The sequence below is a fragment of the Eurosta solidaginis genome, chromosome 1, assembly GCF_040869045.1.
Source record: "Eurosta solidaginis isolate ZX-2024a chromosome 1, ASM4086904v1, whole genome shotgun sequence".
Taxonomy (NCBI): Eukaryota; Metazoa; Arthropoda; class Insecta; order Diptera; family Tephritidae; genus Eurosta; species Eurosta solidaginis.
In genome coordinates this window covers 102,701,834-102,721,735 of record NC_090319.1, presented here as the reverse complement: position 1 = coordinate 102,721,735, position 19,902 = coordinate 102,701,834, and the positions used below count along the sequence as shown (strand labels likewise).

Sequence of the window (19,902 nt, the reverse complement as noted above, 5' to 3'; positions counted from 1 at the left end):
TCATATGCGCGTGTATGTGTGAACACAATTATAATTGCATACTTTTGGGAGCATCTCAAATAAGATATCTGTATGTGTTTGTATATGTAAGCGACACTTGCACAAGCATTGCATACTTTCGTGAGTATCTCAGATTTATGCATGTGGTTGTGCGTTGCTTCTCCGCTGCGTGTATGTACATATGTGTAGACATAATGTTTGAATTATTGATGTGCATACAAGTCACTGCTTAGCATCGGCTTAGATATGATAGTATCCCTTAGTGCTGTTAATATTCGTCACAATATAAAGATCAATTTTAAAACAAAAAGAAATCAAAAAATAAACAAAGTAAATATTCAAATTTGTTTTTGTTTGGAAAAAAAAAAACAATATGTATGCGTGCATTTGAGAAATTTGAAACTTTTTTCATTGCGGAAGAACGTCCATAATGTCAGAAACGGTTATACCATGGCGGAACGATACAGGTTATTCCTTGTAGGTGTTTTTATCATGGCTTGCTCTGCATAATCTCAGTCGAAGCTCTTCGCGGCACCTCTGGAACACTTGCTAATAAAAAACCACAAAACTTTGTTATGTTATAATTATTTTTATTGATTGTGGAATGGCGCCAATTCATTCCTCAAAAGTGCAACGTAACGACTACTTGCACCTAAGCAGCTACTAAAATACTTTTGTGGGTCACACTTTCAAACCCTCGCTTACAAATTAAACTCATATCATAGTATTTTTTCAACGCGTGAACGTCATTAATTTTACTTCGTCTGTCAGTTAAATTGGACAATTTGATTGATAGTTCACTCCCATCTATTCAATTAGCTTCTGTTTCAATCAAATTTGAATTTTAATTTATCCCTTTTTTTCTGCATCAACTTTTGATTATAAATAATTCAGCAACAATTTCCACCCTGAAGGGAAGTCAGTATATAGGGATACAAATGTCTGGTTTTGAACTAGAACTAAAGTACCAAAGAAGTACTAGTTAATTTGAAGCTAAATTTTTTCCAGTTATAAAATCGACAGTTTGGATTTTTGCATTTGATATTTAACATATTGTAACGAATGTTAGCAGCACTGAGCGATGCTATCGTATCTAAGCCGATGCTAACCAGTGACGTGAATGCACATCAATAATTCAATCATTATGTATCTACATAAACGAATAAATAATTGCGTCTACACATATGTACGTATACGAGCAGCGGAGCGGCAATGCACAAACACATGCATATATCTTATTTGAGTTGTCACAAGAGAGAGCAATAATTTGTGCACGTAGTTGTGGCTGGCGATTTTGTAGCCGAACTAACTAGTAACTTCTGGAAATCGAAGAGCCTAGAAGTATGCAGCGTAAACTATAAAAGCGGGGCAGGCGAGTAAGAAGTAATTCAGTTTGATTTGAGTTGTCAAGCAGTTTGATTAAGACGATATCTAGCGAGCAATAGCAGTGTTATTTTGAATAGTAGAGTTTCATTGAGCTATCAATCAGTGTGGTTATTAAGCAAGCTATTCGTTGCACAGTTTGTTATTGTGAAGTACTTTAATAAAGGCCATTTTGCATTATTACAAATTGGAGTTATTTATTCAACAGTTTAGTGATTCGAACTTAGCAGAGGATTGCAAATAAGAGGATTTACAAGCAAATTCGTTACAATTGGTGTCAGAAGAGGAATTGTTGAATAAATTCCAAAGGACAACAAGGACATGGCAAAGTTCGGTGAATTGAAGATCCAGCAACTAAAGAAGGAGTTGGAGACCCGTGGATTGAATACAAGCGGCGTTAAACTTGAACTTCAGGCACGGCTACGAGAGGTAATGGAAGCAGAAGGAATTGGTGTGGAAGAGCATGTCTTTCATCTTGATAGCGAGGAGACAACAAAATTTGAAGAGAAAAACGAAACATCGCAGACGGTTACCAGTACAGACTTGAACATGATTTTAGCTGCAATATCTGCTCAAACATCGACAGTGTCATCTCAACTGGCAGAACAGCAAACATATATGGAATCGCAGGAGAACCGAATAACATCGAAGATTGAAGCACAGGAAATAAAAATTTCTTCACAACTTGAAGAACAGAAGACGTATATGGTATCCCAACTGGAGTCGCAGGAAACCCGTATAACATCCAAGATGGAAACGCAATTGGAAGAACAGAAGACATATATGGCATCCCAACTGGAATCGCAGGAGACACGCATAACATCAAAGATGGAAGAACAAGAAGCGCGCTTATCATTACAGGTGGCACAAATGTCTTCACAGTTAGAAGCACAGGAAGCAAGGGTAACATCAAAGCTGGAAGCGCAGGATGCAAAAATTGCTCAATTTCAGGCAGAAGTCGATGATTTGAAGGGTCGTATGGAGCAGTTACAATTAAATCGTCCAGCAGTTTCAGCGAGTAATCCAAAGGTAAAAACACCATCCTTTGACGATTCTGTTCCTTTCCAGGTCTTTAAGCTACAGTTTGAGAAGACCGCAGCAGTGAACAACTGGAATGTGGAAGATAAAGCTGCCGCGCTCTTCGTAGCATTGAAAGGACCAGCTGCCGAAATCTTACAGACTATTCCAGAGTACGAACGGAACAGTTATGACGCATTGATGGCTGCTGTAGAACAGCGATACGGAAGCGAACACAGGAAACAGATATTTCAAATAGAATTGCAAAACCGCTACCAAAAAGCTAACGAGACTTTGCAGGAGTTTGCTTCTGACATTGAAATATTGGCTCATCTTGCAAATGCGGATGCAACCGTGGAATAAACGGAAAGAGTGAAGATTCAGAGCTTTATAAATGGCATACGGGACGTCGAAACGAAGCGAGCCACATACGCGAACCCAAAGCAAACATTTTCTGAAACGGTATCCCATGCATTGACTCAGGAAACGGCGTCGTTATTGAGTAAACCAGCATACAAAGCTCATCGTGTGGAAGTAGAAAGGCCAGAGTGGGTAGATACAATTTTGGAAGCTCTGAAGGGATCACAACAGAAAAATGCCGGAGTTATGAAATGTTTCAAGTGCGGCAACCCAGGTCATATTGCACGACATTGCAGCACCGGTCCTAATAGTTCCAACAATGTGGGTGGCCGTAAACGCAAAGCTGGCGGAAATGAGCAAGAACGTGTCGGATGTAAAGAACGAAAACTTGCCCCGGCTATTGAATGTCCTGTGATATCTGTGTCGCAGATTGGAAGGAAATCAAGCAGTCTTACCATCAGAGGGAATGTGGATGGTAAAGAGCGTGTACTGACTGTAGATACGGGGGCATCTCATTCCTTGATTCGATCTGATTTGGTCTACAGGAGAGTAAAGTCGTTACCTGGAGCAAGGTTGCGTACGGTCACAGGCGAGTATAATCAAGTCCAAGGCGAAGTGGTATGTGAGGTATTAATTGGAAAAGTCATGGTTCTACACAAATTCGTTGTGGCGGAGATCGTTGATGAAGTCATATTGGGAGTGGACTTCTTGGTTGACCATCACGTCAGGATCGATATGCGGAGAAAAATTATGCGCTATAAGAACCAGGACATACCACTTAACTTTAGTGTGGAAAAAGGTTTCAGCAGTAATCGAGTACTGGTGGAGAAAAGTCGACAAAGGCCACGAAAGTCAAAGGTAAAGGTTGATGAAACGAACGGGCCAAACAAAGCGAAATCAAAAGTACCTGCGAGAAAAACACCGGCATTGACAAACCCTAATGGACGCACTAAAACGACTGCAAGAATTTTGCAGGAAGCATGCAAGGGTGGTTTCAAGCCATCGCGCACTTCTGTTGGGAAACGGGGGAACGATACTGTCAAGCCAATCCGTCAAGCGCAAGCTCTGCGAAGTAGTTCATTGGTCAAACAACAGAGTGCGAGGAAACGACTAAGGATAATGAGTAGTAAGATCAAACGCAGGTACAATGAGAACAATAATTCGGAAGGGTTCTTGGAGGGAGATTTGGTACTCTTGAACAACCCTCACCGACGGAAAGGTGTTCCAGCCAAAATTCGGTGCATTTGGGAAGGCCCGTACAAGGTTGTGAAGAAGATCAGTAATTCCATCTACCGCATACAAACCATTGGGAAACCACGAAATAGAAAGGTGGAGATGCTAGCGGCGTTTAGATCGAGAGATTTATCTGATCGGGACGATCAGACTTAGGTGGAGGGCAGTGTAACGAATGTTAGCAGCACTGAGCGATGCTATCGTCTCTAAGCCGATGCTAACCAGTGACGTGAATGCACATCAATAATTCAATCATTATGTATCTACATAAACGAATAAAAAATTGCGTCTACACATATGTACGTATACGAGCAGCGGAGCGGCAATGCACAAACACATGCATATATCTTATTTGAGTTGTCACAAGAGAGAGCAATAATTTGTGCACGTAGTTGTGGCTGGCGATTTTGTAGCCGAACTAACTAGTAACTTCTGGAAATCGAAGAGCCTAGAAGTATGCAGCGTAAACTATAAAAGCGGGGCAGGCGAGTAAGAAGTAATTCAGTTTGATTTAAGTTGTCAAGCAGTTTGATTAAGACGATATCTAGCGAGCAATAGCAGTGTTATTTTGAATAGTAGAGTTTCATTGAGCTATCAATCAGTGTGGTTATTAAGCAAGCTATTCGTTGCACAGTTTGTTATTGTGAAGTACTTTAATAAAGGCCATTTTGCATTATTACAAATTGGAGTTATTTATTCAACAGTTTAGTGATTCGAACTTAGCAGAGGATTGCAAATAAGAGGATTTACAAGCAAATTCGTTACAATATAATTGAGAAATAGGCAACCAAGAAAAATAAAACTGCTTCCAGCTTAAGGAGCTTCGACTACGAGTATGCCTTTTTTCCCACACTTTCATTCGCTTCAGAGCTATCTAAAAAGGAGATAATATCCTTCTAGAAGCAACATACAGAGCTTCGGTCCGGTTTGAAGCCGACGAAATATTGCCAAGAAATTGTAACTGTAAATTGTTGCACTAGTCGAAAAAGTGCTAGTAAAACAACTAGTTCTAAAGTGAAAATTTGTACCAAGCTCGGAACTAGTGAAAAGGTAATGCAGCGGAGACAATTTCCACTGCCTAGGAAATGTTGAAATTGCCAGTTGAAAGCATGTTGAAGAGATGGAGGGCAAACTAGTGGTGGTTCCAAATGCACCAGAATCGCACTAGTTTGAACCAGAGATTTTCCTTACCGGGCAGTTACTTATAGTACTATAATTAAACAACAGAAGTTAAGGTACTATTTATTTTTTTACACAATGTAAATATACAATCCTAGGAGAGCAGGGCATTGGCAATTTAATTTTATACACGTACTGTTGTATGTAAATAGATTAGCTTGAAAGCGAGTGCTCTAAACAATTTGTATGCGTTGCGTTAATTGCTGTTGTTGGCGCTCAGCTGCATATTTAAACTTTTTGCGATTATCAATTTTTTAATTGCCCAGCGAATGATCCATTGAATGCATAGTAGCTCAAATATAATACAGCAAATATAGTGTATAAAATATGTATACCCTTTAGAAATTGAACAACCAATATACAATAAAAAAAACCAGTGCCTTAATATGTGACCGGTAGGAAAGAGGAGCCCTTAAACAAATGTGTCTAATGCCTAAAATTCTTCGGCTAGATCTATCTCAAGACTAGTTTTACAGCGGTCCTGTACTATTGCAGCCATACGACAACGTTACTAATAAAATTCTACATTGAAAGAAAAATACTTGTAAAATCAACCGAAATACGGGTCGATTCAACCGAAACTTCTGTCAATTTTTATCCATCGCAACAAGATGTTGAACTAACTGCGCACAAATCGTTGATCGTAATTTACCGTTTTAGTAGTTAAATGAACAGAACAAGTTGTTGCGACAGTTTTGTACGAAAGTACCTATGTTGCCATATACATAAATAAATAAATGTAAGGCGCGATAACCTCCGAAGAGATCTAAGGCCGAGCTTCTCTTCCAATTTGCGTCGTGCTCCTCTTGATTTTCCCTACAAATTGGCCGGTCGGGACCTACATATTTTATGCCGACTACGAACGACATCTGCAAGGCAGATGAGTTTTCACTGAGAGCTTTTCATGGCAGAAATACACTCGGAGTGCTTGCCGAACACTGCCGAGGGGCGACCCCGCTTAGGAAAATTTTCTTTTAATTGAAAAAGCTTGTTTCTAAAATTTTGATGTTGCTTTGCCCGGGGTGGGAACTCAGGGTCTTCGGTGTAGTAGGCGGAGCACGCTGCCATCACACCACGGCGGCCACCATATGCATACGTAAATATGTGAATCCATAAATACGCATGCTTGCTACATATACATACATATGTACGCACTTACTAATCGAATTTCAATTGGGCGTACATCAAATATGCTGGCACACATTAAACATTATACACTTTATTATTTTGTTTTATTAAACGCACTTTCACTTTCGCATGTAGAGTTGCCACACTTGATTGTTTCGAACAAAACTTGTAGTATAAATGTTAGACATAACATTTGAAATAGAGAACTTGTTAGTTATAGAAAAGTAAAGAATTAAATCGCAGGAAGGTAATTTACCACTGGAGTAACTTTACATGTAACTCGGCAAGTTTAATTTTGGTAACACTTTAAGTTGAAACGATTCCAAAGCAACTCAAACTTTTATGTTGTCGTAAACATCAACAGTAAAAAAGGATGTTTTTTAATATCTTATTAGATTCGTTCGCGTGAGTGAAAATTCGCAAAAACTTGAACAAAATGTTACTAACTTTGGAAAAATTCTGTTCGTTCAAGAAAAGTTTTGCAACAAGAGGGCTCAATTTTGCTGGAGGAGAGGGTGCAAAATTGTACCCGATAAATAGGTATCCCGGTATTTCATAATTTTTTGCACAGTAAATTCAAAAAAGGGTTTTTAAGTTTTGTATTGATAACTGAAAAACTAGTTTTTTGTTGTTTTCCCATTTTGTGTGTTTTTTCGATTTGGTGGTTTTCTTATTTTGGTGTTTTTTTTTAACAAGTGGTAACATCGTCATAAGTACAAAGTAGAGAGCGCAGTGAGCGTAAAATTCTCTTTGATCGCTGTTGAAATGACCAGTGAGATCAGTTGTGCTAACAAAAAAATCAGTTAGATTGATTAGGAATATGTCAATTTTACAGAATTTTGTTAACTTAAGAGCGGCAATTTCTTTTCTGTTGAAATGACTAAACTAATTTGTTCGCTTGACAAAGAACTCGATCGAATTATTCGATCAATTTCACCGAATCTCCGTTAAGTCAAGAAAAACAGGTCCGATTTTTTGATTTTACTAGCACCATTTCTTTCAGTGTACAGACATACACGTATTACTTATGGACTCTACAATGAACCTCAACTCATAAATTCCAGCCGGAATTTCGCTGCATATACGGGTATTAGTGCGCTCATTTTTGTGTGTAATTCTTTTCTTCGTTGTACTTGGAAATTTTATTATTTATAGAATAATATTTTTGATACGCGGCTAATGCTTCCAGGAAACATGCAAAAAATTGAACGAATATAATTCTTCCTTTTTTTAAAGTATTTGTTTGTTTGCAATCACAACAAACTGCCACTCTTTCGCAACTCGACTCACACACCTGCTCTCTGAGAACACATGACAACCCGATGAAATGCGCGAGCAGTGGGACCATAACTCTAAATGACCCCCTACCGCCGCCTAGGAAAAAGTGGGCAACCGGCGGCCACGAAAAAACAACTGTACGCGGAAGAATGCCGCGTAGCAACCGAAAGAGAGGACGCTGCTTAAGGGACACGCTCAAATCAAACGCAATAAGAAGAGTGTGCGAACGCTACCGCGAGTTGAAAAAGAAAACGAGAGATATTTTTAGGAGGCGTGATTCCGGAGAGTTTAACCTGCTAGCAACTACGAATAGCACCCACAAATTTTAGTCCGGTGCAAAGTCCTTTGAAAAAAATGGTGACGTGCTAACCGAAGTCCAGAGGGCGCTTAGAGTATGAAGGGAAAACTATCTGTACTCCTAAGTGGAGAGAGGACTATGAGGAAGTAAGAACAGCAATAATCGGATTAAAAACAACAAGGCCGGGTGCGCTGTTGGATTGCCTGTGGGGCTATACAAGTACGGTTGCAACGAATGGCTTAGGAGCATGCATCTATTTCTGTGCATAATATGGTCGGAAGAATGCGTGCCTGATGAAGTGTGCTTTGCTCAGTCCATCAAACTGTCCCAGAATTCCGCTTTCTTTCTCTCGCATGTAAGGTACTGTGTATTTTATAACACCTGCGCCGTAAGTTCTGTTTACTATAAACTGAAAAAACGGAAAATATGAGTTTAATTGTAAACAAGGACAAAGCGAAGTACCTGCTGTCATCAAACAAATAATTAGTGCACTTGCGCCTTGGCAGCCTCGCAAATGTTGACAGCGTTCATTTGTAAATAGTTAAGGAACCAGCGTTAATGCAACCAACAACGTCAGCTTTGAAAGCCACCTTAGAATTACTATTAGTATTAAATGTCACTTTGGTCTAGGCAGGCAATTGATAGGTAAAGTATCGTATATATATCGATTTGTTATCAATTTTTTATCCAAAACATGGTTTTGCTATCGAAAAGTTATAGACATGTTATCAAAAAACTATAGTTAACGGAGTGTTCCCATCATTTAGATCTTATATGTTTTATCTAATTTTTCTCGAAAAGTAATCTATTTTTTATCGAAAAGTTATCGATCTCCATCTAGTATCGAAAATAATCGATTTTTATAGAACAAATTATCAAACTTTAACAGAAAAGTTGCCGATATCTTATCAAAAATGCAACAAAACGTTGTAGATTCGCTATGGGAACTTTGCAAATATGTTATCCAAGTGTTATCGAAAATTTATCGATTTATTATAAAAAATGTATTTAAATTTTTTAAACTAACTTTTCCTCGAAGTGTTATCGATTCACTAACTTCGACTCAGCAATTTGTAGATACAGATAAAACTTCGATATACATAAAATTGATGTTACATCTGTAACCCGTCGATACCAAGCCGACAAAAGCCAATAAGAACTCAATTAATCGGCGATAACAAGCGATAAACCAAAAGGTTTGAAAAATTTTAAAATAGAACTCCTGGACACTTTTGGTTTTAAATCAAAACTAGAAAGTTTAAACATACTTCTGGACATCCGCAAATAAAAAATTTCAATTGTGAGTTTTCAGAGCTTTTTCTGATATATATGTACATATATTGGACTACTCTTTACTGTACTGGAAATTTTCGAGGTTTCACCATATCCCGACTTTATATTAACTGTGTATATATTGTTAAAGCGGTTTTTCGGTGTACATATTAGGGTGGTCCTAAAAATCCGAAAATTTTATCCGTCGTTTAAAATTAATAGTGCACTGTGTAGCAGGGTTAAGGCATGAATACGAATTAACATATGTATGTATAAATGTTAACAAGTATATACTTAAACGTACACCCTTATGAAAATTCATAACACTTCCTCGTTGATCGCCTCATACAGCTGGTCTTTGGCCGCATAAACCGCTGACGCCATTAGCTGACCGATAACTCGATAACCTTGAACTTGAAAGCTTTATATGTATATTAAGTAAATGCACATACAATGTATGCCATACACATGCACAATTTATTGCAAAAGCAGTAATAAATTAGACATAAATATAAATTCATAATTAATAGTGTTGATTTGCTTTGGTATAAACTGTCTCTTATACAATTTGTTACATTTAATTTGAAGCTATTGAATATTTATTTTTGTAATAAATATTTGCTAGTGAGCCTTTTTTATATAAATTTATTTATTTATGCATGTACTCGAATTCACCAGAACCAATTTAAAAGCTTCGTTAAAAACAACAAAAAATTTGGTTGGGATCCAGTTTCTAGATTTTTCATCATCAATCAATTTAGAGAGATACAATATTTTACCTCATGCATTTAGTTCATAGACGCCGCATGATTGAGCACCGTAGGCCTATAATTTGTCAATTTAAACAATCAAAATATTTTTTTTCTGCATGCCTTTTGATTTTTAGGTTGAAAATAAGAGTTCAATGACTTTGGCGAAAAAATTAGGCCAATTTGTTAGAGCAATAAATATTTATTCTGAAGTTTAATTGTTTTGTTTAACTGCAAAAAAATCACATAAAACTTTTGAATGTACATTAGACAGTACACAAAGTATCAATGGCCTGAGCTTCGAAAGGGATCTTAGATACACAATTGAGACGGAGGGTTGGTGTCAGGGTACATTAATGGCAGGAAATACATGTGTATACGACTTTTTCTTAATTAATGGAAGGGGTTGGGTCTGCTGTTTACTGCGTTGATCCAGAAATAAGTAGGTCCTATAGGCGGCTATATTACTGAATTCTGGAGGAAGCGTGTTTAAGCTGCAGTCGCCTCAAAACATATATATATTAATAGTTAGGCAGCGATTAGGTAATACTCGCGCACAGTACTTCAGCAAGAAGTGTTCTACAATGCAAAGAAGCATTTATACTGGGTTCCCGGTCAAAAGGCCGATGAGTTGGCAAAGGAGGGTGCAACCCTCACCGAAACGACAATAGACGTCCCAAATTCGTTTGGGAGAAATTAAAAGAAGGCAGGAGTCATAGGCATATGATCCATCAAGCAGGAAAGGTGTGGAAAAAGGCAAGGTGCTGCAAAATTTCTACGATCTTTTTGCCAAGCCTACGATATTAGACTCACAATGTGGTTCATATCTCTGAAGAGAGAAGACTTAATGCTCACGAAGGACATACGGACTGGACACTGCCTTCTTTCGTCACATGCTTATAAGTTGGGTCTCGTCAGTAACAGGAAGTGCGACCTGCAGGAAGAAATGGCTTAGCACGTTCTGCATTCATGTGCTGCGCTCGCCAGGTCCATGCTGCAGTTATAAGGGCTGGCAGATTCGCCATATCCGGAGTCAGCAATTAAGCTAGAAAACTTCTGGTGTTTGCCAAGGGGACGGAGTTATTCTATAACATAAGTCCAAGTACCTGAGTGGGGTTCTTCCGATTGACCGTCAAACAAATTCTGGTAACACTATGGACACATTTAGTCTGTGTAAGGTCTTTGGAAACTGGGAAACATTTTTTAAGACATCCTATAAAAAAGGCCTTCCCTTAAAACCTCCCTGTTTCACATTTGATTTTTTATGTGTGATATATTTTGGTAACATTTAGCAGTCAAACTCAGCTGTTATGGATTTTTTTCTGGAATGAGAACATTCTGAGTATGAGGCACAATAAGAACGCCGCAGGGGAGTAGTTTGTGTCTACCAAGCTTTGGACATAGCTTGTCAATGAAATGATCTAGCACCAAGAGCGCAGGTGCTACCTTTGTCAGTGTAAAATTCTACGCGGATGTCGTGATTTTCAGTTGCTCTGGATCATGCGGAATAGCTTTATACCTTGGTAAAACTGAGCTAGTTCTTTTCAAGACGAGGTACAAGGTCCCTGAATTTAGATCACTCACAATTGCAGGAGTAGTGATGGTGCTGCCTCACATTATTAATTACTTTCGGGTTATTCTTAGCAGTAAGCTTTTATGGACCAGGTGGAAAACGATTTAAACTCCATTAGTGTGATTATCTGGCACCAGTTGGCAGAGCGAAGGCCATGGCCGTTTAAAAGGTTAAGCGCCAATTAAGTAAGTAAGCTTTTATGGAAGCTTAATGTATTGCTGTGGAGCGTTAATTGCCAAACGCTGGGGATTTTGCGCGGCTGACATATTGGCCATATGATGTGGAAGGGCAGCCGTTTCTCTCATTTGCATTTCAGTTGTGTTAAACAGACCAGAACACCTTTTTTACTGTCAAGAGGATGAATGCAGTGGAAATGTTGGCTCTGATTGAAATAACAGGTTCTTGCATCATCTAAGCGAGACTCATAATATAAGCTTGTAAATGAAGGACACTCCGATCAATTTCGACAGAGCAGACTAGTTTACGCGCAAGCTGGAGCACTTTTGATACATTCCTCATATATACTCCTTCAAGCGAGAAAACGGCGGGTACTAATACGGGGCTGGAGCCTGGTGAATTCCCTTCGGTACATGCTTTGTTATTAGAGAAAACTAGTTTACATTGTTTCTAGATCATGGGTCTCCAAAAATTTAAAGGGATTGCCCTTTCGCATACGCAGTAGGAGCACAATTGTGCTATGTGGTGCAGACCCTAGATGAAACTTAGAGCTAACGGGACCTCGCTTTGTCGGGACCTTGTTTTGTCTATATTCTGGCCTTTCTTCATTGCGTGTTGTAGGGATTTCTGAAAATTGTCGGGATTTTAAAAGTTGGAGATGTAAGATGCAGCCGTGTTAGTCTCAGTAGCTACTTATGTATCATAACAACTCATTTAGGCCCGATATCAATTTCACATAGGCAACTAATTAAGTAATAAGTCAAACTTTCTTCATTATTGAGCTCGATTCCTCGCACAAATTAAAAACGCTTAATTATTTAAATAGTACTAAATTGAATGCCTAATGGAGTCAAAGATCTAGTCAATTTTGCTTGATCCGAGCATATCTCCTAATTTAAAGTGTACTGCTTCTTAATTTTTTCCACAAATTGCCAGACCTACTCCTTTTATGCCACCCTGAAAGGCATCTGATAACAGATCCAATGTATTTCCGTAAAGCTTTCCTTAACGTAATTACAATAGAAGAATCCATTTGAAACTAATGCCGAGGGGCGACCCCTCAAGAACTTTGAACCTAGAAAAATCGGCGTTTATTGAAAGTATAATGAAATACGAAGAAATGAATTTCTATAAAATATATAAGTAAATGTTATGTCTCCTTTATAATCACTTTTGCAATCTCTACAAAAGCACCAACAACATATTCGCACATACTGGCACTCAATTAACGTGACTATTTGCAGGCAATGTACACTTCCTCATATGTCACTACTTAAACAACATAAATAATTACAACAACAAAAATAAAAATATTTAACAGAAGCAAAACAACATGTGTAAATTACTGTGTAGGCCAAGGTAACAAAAGAGTGCTAATTGATCATTAGACGAGGAGCGAAATAACATTTTATGAATGCATTTCGCGGAATTGTGTGTGTGCGTAGATTTTTTTTGGATTCCCAACAGAAAAATGGCACAACCGATTGTAAGTAATAAAAACCCCGTCACATAAGCAGTTTTTCATATACATAGATGCGTTTAACGCAATCTTATGCATGATTAGTAGATTGTACGTATTTTTTCAGAGAACGGCAGATCGAGCAAAACTGACGCCATCTGACATGAAAAAGTAGTCAACTTGCAGTGCTTCGCGAAATTTATTAGAAAATGGGCAATCTGAAATAAGTTTCAATTGCTAAGTCTGAAGTTCTTTTATATTTACTGTGATGCTTAAGTTTGCGTTAAACGCATCTATATTAAAAACTGCTTATGTGACGGCGCTTAAACGGAAAAATTGTTTTATTGATCAAAACTGTTTACAGAACAAATATTTGTAAAAAGGGCGTAACAGGCCAATTTTTTTGGTGAAACTTATTTTTGTGCTATACTTATTACACGTCGATAAAATAAAAAATTTTTAATTTCTCCAAATCCGAACTATTTCGACAAATATAGAGATAAATTTATTTTCGAAGTGGTTTTGTTTGTAAAGCCTTATTTTAAATGGTCTATAAGCCTTAGAATAAAGTTTTTGTATTACTTTTTAATATATGTTGATGTCTTATAATCTTGATCTTTATTTTTCTCATGTGGGCTTTGGCCTATATATAACGCTGACTTTGAGATAGACATTTTGCCTCACGACATAAAAGGAGGGATAAGACCGCATGTCATTAGCCTTTTTGCCAAACGAATTAAGTCTTATAAAGAGCTCTTATTTTTTGATGAGCTTTTACGTTTACGTTTATTTGTAACTTTGTTTTACATATGTTTTTACGCTTGTCGTGCGAAAGCCGCGTAATTTTGTATTTTAGAGTAAAGCAATCAAAACAAGTAAGAAAATCCTAGTTCGGAAAAACCGAACAATATATATCTCGTATATATGTATATTAAGAATACATTTAAAAAGAAATGTGACGAACAATAAAGGATGTGAAAGCAGAAATAGACTACTTATATGTAAATACGCATATATCTGCCGTAGGAAACTATACAACAGTTACTGTTATATAAATACTTAGCACAAATCAAGTTTCATCGCTTTATCTATCTTTGGTAATGAAATTTTTTTTGAAATATTCATATTGTTACGAATTTAGTGCAATTATGCCTATTTGCAACTTTCTACTAACGTTCGAATCACTAAACCGTTGAATGAATAACTCCACTATTCAATAATGCAAAATGGCCTTTATTAAAGTACTTCACAATAACACTTCTACTTCTCGACAGATAGCGTACTTAAATCAAACTGATTCGTTGTGCCGCAGCTGGTGCTGCTTTTATACTTTATGGTTTCCTCGTTGGCATATTTCTAGGAGTTTCTATTTCTAGAATTTGCTACTTGTTTACCAGCTATAAAATTACAAGCTATAACATAACTACAAGTGCACGTTATAGCTTCTCATATGCGCGTGTATATGTGAGTCATACTTCCACCGATGATTGCCTACTTTTGGGAGTATCTCAGATATATGCATGTGTTTGTGCTATCCGCTGCTGGTATGGACATATGTATAGACATAATGCTAATATTCGTCACACTGCCCTCCACCTAAGTCTGATCGTCCCGATCAGACAAATCTCTCGATCTAAACGCTGCTAGCCTCTTCCAATGAACCACCCTTCTATTTCGTGGTTTCCCAGTGATTTGTATGCGGTAGATGGTATCACTGATCCTCTTAACACATTTTTACAGGCCTACCCAACTGCACCAAAATTTGGATGGAACACTTTTCCGCCGGTGAGGGTTGTATAACAATACCAAATCTCCCTCCACGAACCCTTCCGAATTATTCTTCTTGTCGTACCTGTGGTTCATCTTAGCGCTCACTATCCTGGTTCGTTACCTCACACTCTGTTGTCTGGCCACTGGGCTACTTCGCACAGCCTGATCTTGACGGATTGACTTTGCATCATCAGTATCATCTTGATGGTTCACAAAAATAGTGCTGCCTGGCTTGAAACTACCCTTGCATTCTTTCTGGGAAGTTCTTTCCTTCGTTTTAGTGCGTCCATTTGGTTTTGTCAATGCCAGTGTTTCTCCTGCAGGTATCTTTGATTTTGCTTGGTTTGGCCCATTCGTTCCACCAACCTTTGCCCGATCTACTGCCTTTGCCTTTGGTGGTATTTCTCGCGTCACCTCCACCAGCACTCGCTTACTGCTGAACCCTTTCTCTAAACTGAAGTTGAGTGGTACATTTTGGTTCTTATAGCGCATAATCCTTCTCTTTTATCGACCCTGATGTCATGGTCAACTAAGAAGTTCACTCCCAATATGACTTAATCAACAATCTCCGCCACAACGAATTTGTGTAGAACCATGACCTTCCCAATTAAGACTTCACAGATCACTTCTCCCCGGACTTGGTTATACTCGCCAGTGAACGTACACAATCTTGCTCCAGGTAATGGCTATACTCTCCTGTTGACCAAATCAGATCTAATCAAGGAATGAGATGCGCCCGTATCTACAGTCAGTACACGTTCTTTGCCATCCACATTCCCTCTGACGGTAAGACTGCTTGATTTCCTTCCAATTTGCGACACAGATATCACAGGACATTCAATAGCTGGAGCTAGCTCTCGATCTCTAAATTTAACGCGCTCTTGCTTATCCCCTCCAGCTTTATTATTAGGACCACCCATGCTGTTGAAACTATTAGGATCAAGATCGCAATAACGTGAAATGTGACCGGGCTTCCAAAATTTGAAGCATTTGATAACTCTTTCACTTCGCTTTTGCGATCCTTTCAGCGCCTCCAATATTGTGTTTACCTAGTCGGGCCTTTCCACTTCCACGCGATGAGCTTTGTATACGGGTTTACTCAAAAGTAAGGCAGTTTCCTGAGTTAGTGCATGGGATACTGTTTCAGCAAATGTCTGCTTTGGGCCTGCGTATGTAGCTCGCTTAGTTTCGACGTCCCGTATGCCTTTTATAAAGCTCTGAATTTTAATCCTCTCGGTGTATTCCACGGGTGCATCTGCATTCGCGAGATGAGCCAATCTTTTAACATCCGACGCAAACTCCTGCAAAGTCTCATTCGCTTTTTGGTAACGGTTTTGCAACTCAATTTGGTATATCTGTTTTCTGTGCTCGCTTCCATAACGTCTCTGGACAGCGGCCATCAATGCTTCATAGTTGTTCCGCTCTCTTTCGGGAATCGTCTATAGGATTTCGGTTGGTGGCCCCTTCAAGGCTACGAATAGAGCTGCAACTTTATCTTCAGCATTCCAGTTGTTCACTGCTGCGGTCTTCTCAAACTCTACCTTAAAGACCTGAAAAGGAACAGAACCGCCAAAGGATGGTGTTTTTATACACAGAGTGCTTTGCATACAGAGTATATTAAGTGTGATTGGATAACGGATGGTTGTACAGGTATAAAGGAATCGAGATAGATATAGACTTCCATATATCAAAATCATCATATCGAAAAAAAATTTGATTGAGCCATGTCCGTCCGTCCGTCTGTCCGTTAACACGATAACTTGAGTAAATATTAAGATATCTTCACAAAATTTGGTACACGAGCTTATTTGGGCCCAGAATAGACTGGTATTGAAAATGAGCGAAATCGGATCATAGCCACGCCCACTTATAACATTTTGGAAAACACAAAAAACCTGATTATTTAGTAAATAATACACCTAGAATGTTGAAATTTGACGTGTGGACTGATATTGAGACTCTTGATAAAAATTTGAAAAACTTGTTTAAAATGGGCGTGGTACCGCCCACTTGTGATTAAATCAATTTTACAAATATTATTAATCATAAATCAAAAATCGTTAAACCTATCGTAACAAAATTCGTCAGAGAGGTTGCCTTTACTATAGGGAATGCTTTGAAGAAAAATTAACGAAATCGGTTAAGGACCACGCCCATTTTTATATAAAGGATTTTTAAAAGGGTCGTGGACGAATAAAGTAAGCTATATTTTTGCAAAAAAGAGCTTTATATCAATGGTATTTCATTTCCCAAGCGGATTTATAACAGTAAATAGGAAAAACTTCAAATTTTAAGAAATGGGAGTGGCACCGCCCCTTTTATGACTAAGCAATTTTCTATATTTCGGGAGCCATAACTCGAAGAAAAATTAACATATCGTAGTGAAGTTGTGTAGAGATATTTTCTTTATAGGAGAAAATATTTCTAGTAAAAATGGAGGGGATCGGCTACAGACCGTAGACTAGAATAATAAGGTATAACTTAGCAAAAAATAGTCTTGAATCAATGATATTTCACTTATAAAGTTTTATTAAAAGAGGGGAGACATTTTTTTAAGCGGGCGGTGCCACGTATTATGTAGAAAAGTAATTTATTTGAAATGAAATGTACAATTGAAGCTCACGCTGAGTATATAATATTCGGTTATACCCGAACTTAGACACCTTTACTTGTTACCTTTGGATTACTCGCTGAAACTGCTGGGCGATTTAGTTGCAACTCCTGTATACGACCTCTCAATGTTTCAATCTCGGCATCCATTTTGTCCTCGAGCTGTACAATTTTTGTATTCTGTGCTTCTAACTGCGAATACATTTGTGCCACCTGTAATGATAAGCGCTCCTCTTGTGCTTCCATCTTGGATGTAATCTGTGTCGACATTTCTGAAATACGGGTTTCTTGTGCTTTCAATTGCTCAGCCAACTGAGATGTCATATATGTCTTCTGTTCTTCCAGTTGAGATGACATTTGTATTTGCGACGACATTAATGTTACTGTCGATGTTTGTGCAGATATTGCAGCCAGTATCATGTTCAAGTCTGTGCTGGTAACTGTCTGCGATGTTTCGTTTTTCTCTTCAATTTTTCTTGTTGATTCTTCCACATCAGAATAAAAGACATACTTGTCCAAATTAATTCCTTCCAACTCCAATATCTCTCGTAGCCGTGCTTGAAGTTCGATCTTATTGCCGCTTGTATTCAATCCACTGTTCTCCAACTCCTTTCTCAGTTGCTGGATCCTTAATTCACTTAACTTCACTAAGCTTCTCTGTGTTTGTGCTCTCCGCTGCTTGTATGGACATATGTATAGACATAATGATTTATTTGTTGATATACATACAAGTCACTGTTTAGTATTGGCTTAGAGATGATAGTATCCCTTAGCATTGCTAATATTCGTCACAATATTGTTTTTTTTTGCTTTTAACTGGGCGTGTTTGTCGTCACAAAATATATTGCAACAAATTTAGGGAAATGCTAGTTATTCCTGCACCTTCTGCTAACGTTGGCATCGCAAAACTGTTGAATAAATCATTCCAATATTCAGTATTGCAAACTAGTCTTTATTTAGGTTACTTTGGGAGTAGAACTTTACAACCAATAGCGTGTTTAAATTAAAACTGATTAGTTATTACTCAGCTTGCGCTGCTTTTATGCTCTCTGTTGCCTCGTCCGCATATTTCTACTAAGGTCTAGACGTTTCGCCTTATAGAAATGTTGTATCTTCTGCTTGGTAATTGAGTTATATGCGTGTATATGTGTGAGTAACAACTTCGGCTGATGACTACATGCGTGTGTGTGTGATATATCGTCATTGCCTTGTACATAAGTGTTGCTAGCTTTAATGTGTACATGTACATAAAAGTGGCTGCTTCATGTTTTTGTTGTTGCATAATTATTTACTAACAGTCAACATTCGCCACATTTACGACTTTAAAAACTTTTTAACTTTTTCTAAATGTGGGTAAAATTTTACCTTTTTTTTAGTTACAAAATCAACCCACGTATTAAGTTTCATTACTTAATCGTTCTTTGGTGATGAAATATGGCTTTTTTCCAATTTTCGAAATAGAAAAGTGGGCAATTTTTCGGTTTCGATCATTTTCAAAAAGCCATTTACTAAATATCGTAAAAACGCCTGAACAATACAGCCGGACGGACATTGCTCTATCAAAATCTTATAAAAAGGTCTATTTCCATCTCGATTCCTTTATACCATTACGTATACACTATTAACACATTCAGTCTATATGAGGATTTTGCGGACCTTCAAAGTAAACTCAACCGAACTAAGGCGCGTTTTTAAAGAAAAATAAGTTTAAGAAAATTTTCTATAACTTCCTTAAATTTTGACCCATTTAAACTTTTGATGTACCGTTGATGAAAATTTCTGAACTTTTTCATTTTCAAGATTAAAATAAAAATGAATAATGCATTTATATTGTTTTTTATACAGAATTATTTGTATTGTAATGAAATTCTACGTTTTTAATAAAAATCAATATCTCCCCAGATCAAAAAACAGTTACTCTTAAAGTAAAAAATGCCGTTAACCTTTAATTTGAACCCAGAGGTTCTGTACAAATTAAAAGGTTGTGTTATTGTAAAAAAAAGTCACCCACACTGATAAAGTCGAGCAATAGGTTTTACATATACATACCTTAAACATTTTCCAGTTCCAATATACATTTACGAGAAACCCTGAAAACTCCTAGCGCTCCTTAGCGCTCTTAGCTCAGACTTATAGAGTAGCGCATATTTAACTAACTGCTAGCAAATGTCTGCACTAAGCCATTCCGGACTGTTCCTACTATTTTATTTACTAAGTTTCCGAGTTCCTATTTTACGTACAACTGGTAGTACAAAGATGGTCAGCAATGTATGCAGCATCTTCTTATTGCAGTGTATATTGTTGTGAATGTTAGCATCACTATGCTGTTAGTAAACAAATGCACAACAACAATAAAGTAAGCAGCCACACTTGTGTACATGAACACATCAAAGTAATCCATTAACACACTTACATA

General features: G+C 37.7%; 2 protein-coding genes across 8 annotated transcripts in view; both read right to left on the bottom strand.

Moving 5' to 3' along the window:
- AdamTS-A (ADAM metallopeptidase with thrombospondin type 1 motif A) overlaps positions 1-19,902 on the bottom strand; it is a 358,159-nt gene that overhangs the window by 23,274 nt on the left and 314,983 nt on the right. The window lies entirely within an intron of this gene.
- LOC137236617 (uncharacterized) lies at positions 14,319-18,196 on the bottom strand. Its single transcript, XM_067759433.1, has 2 exons — positions 17,553-18,196; positions 14,319-16,426 (listed from the first exon to the last, which is right to left on the bottom strand). Exons 1-2 carry the CDS (start codon positions 17,904-17,906, stop codon positions 16,316-16,318), a joined length of 465 nt encoding a protein of 154 aa, XP_067615534.1. The 5' UTR covers positions 17,907-18,196; the 3' UTR covers positions 14,319-16,315.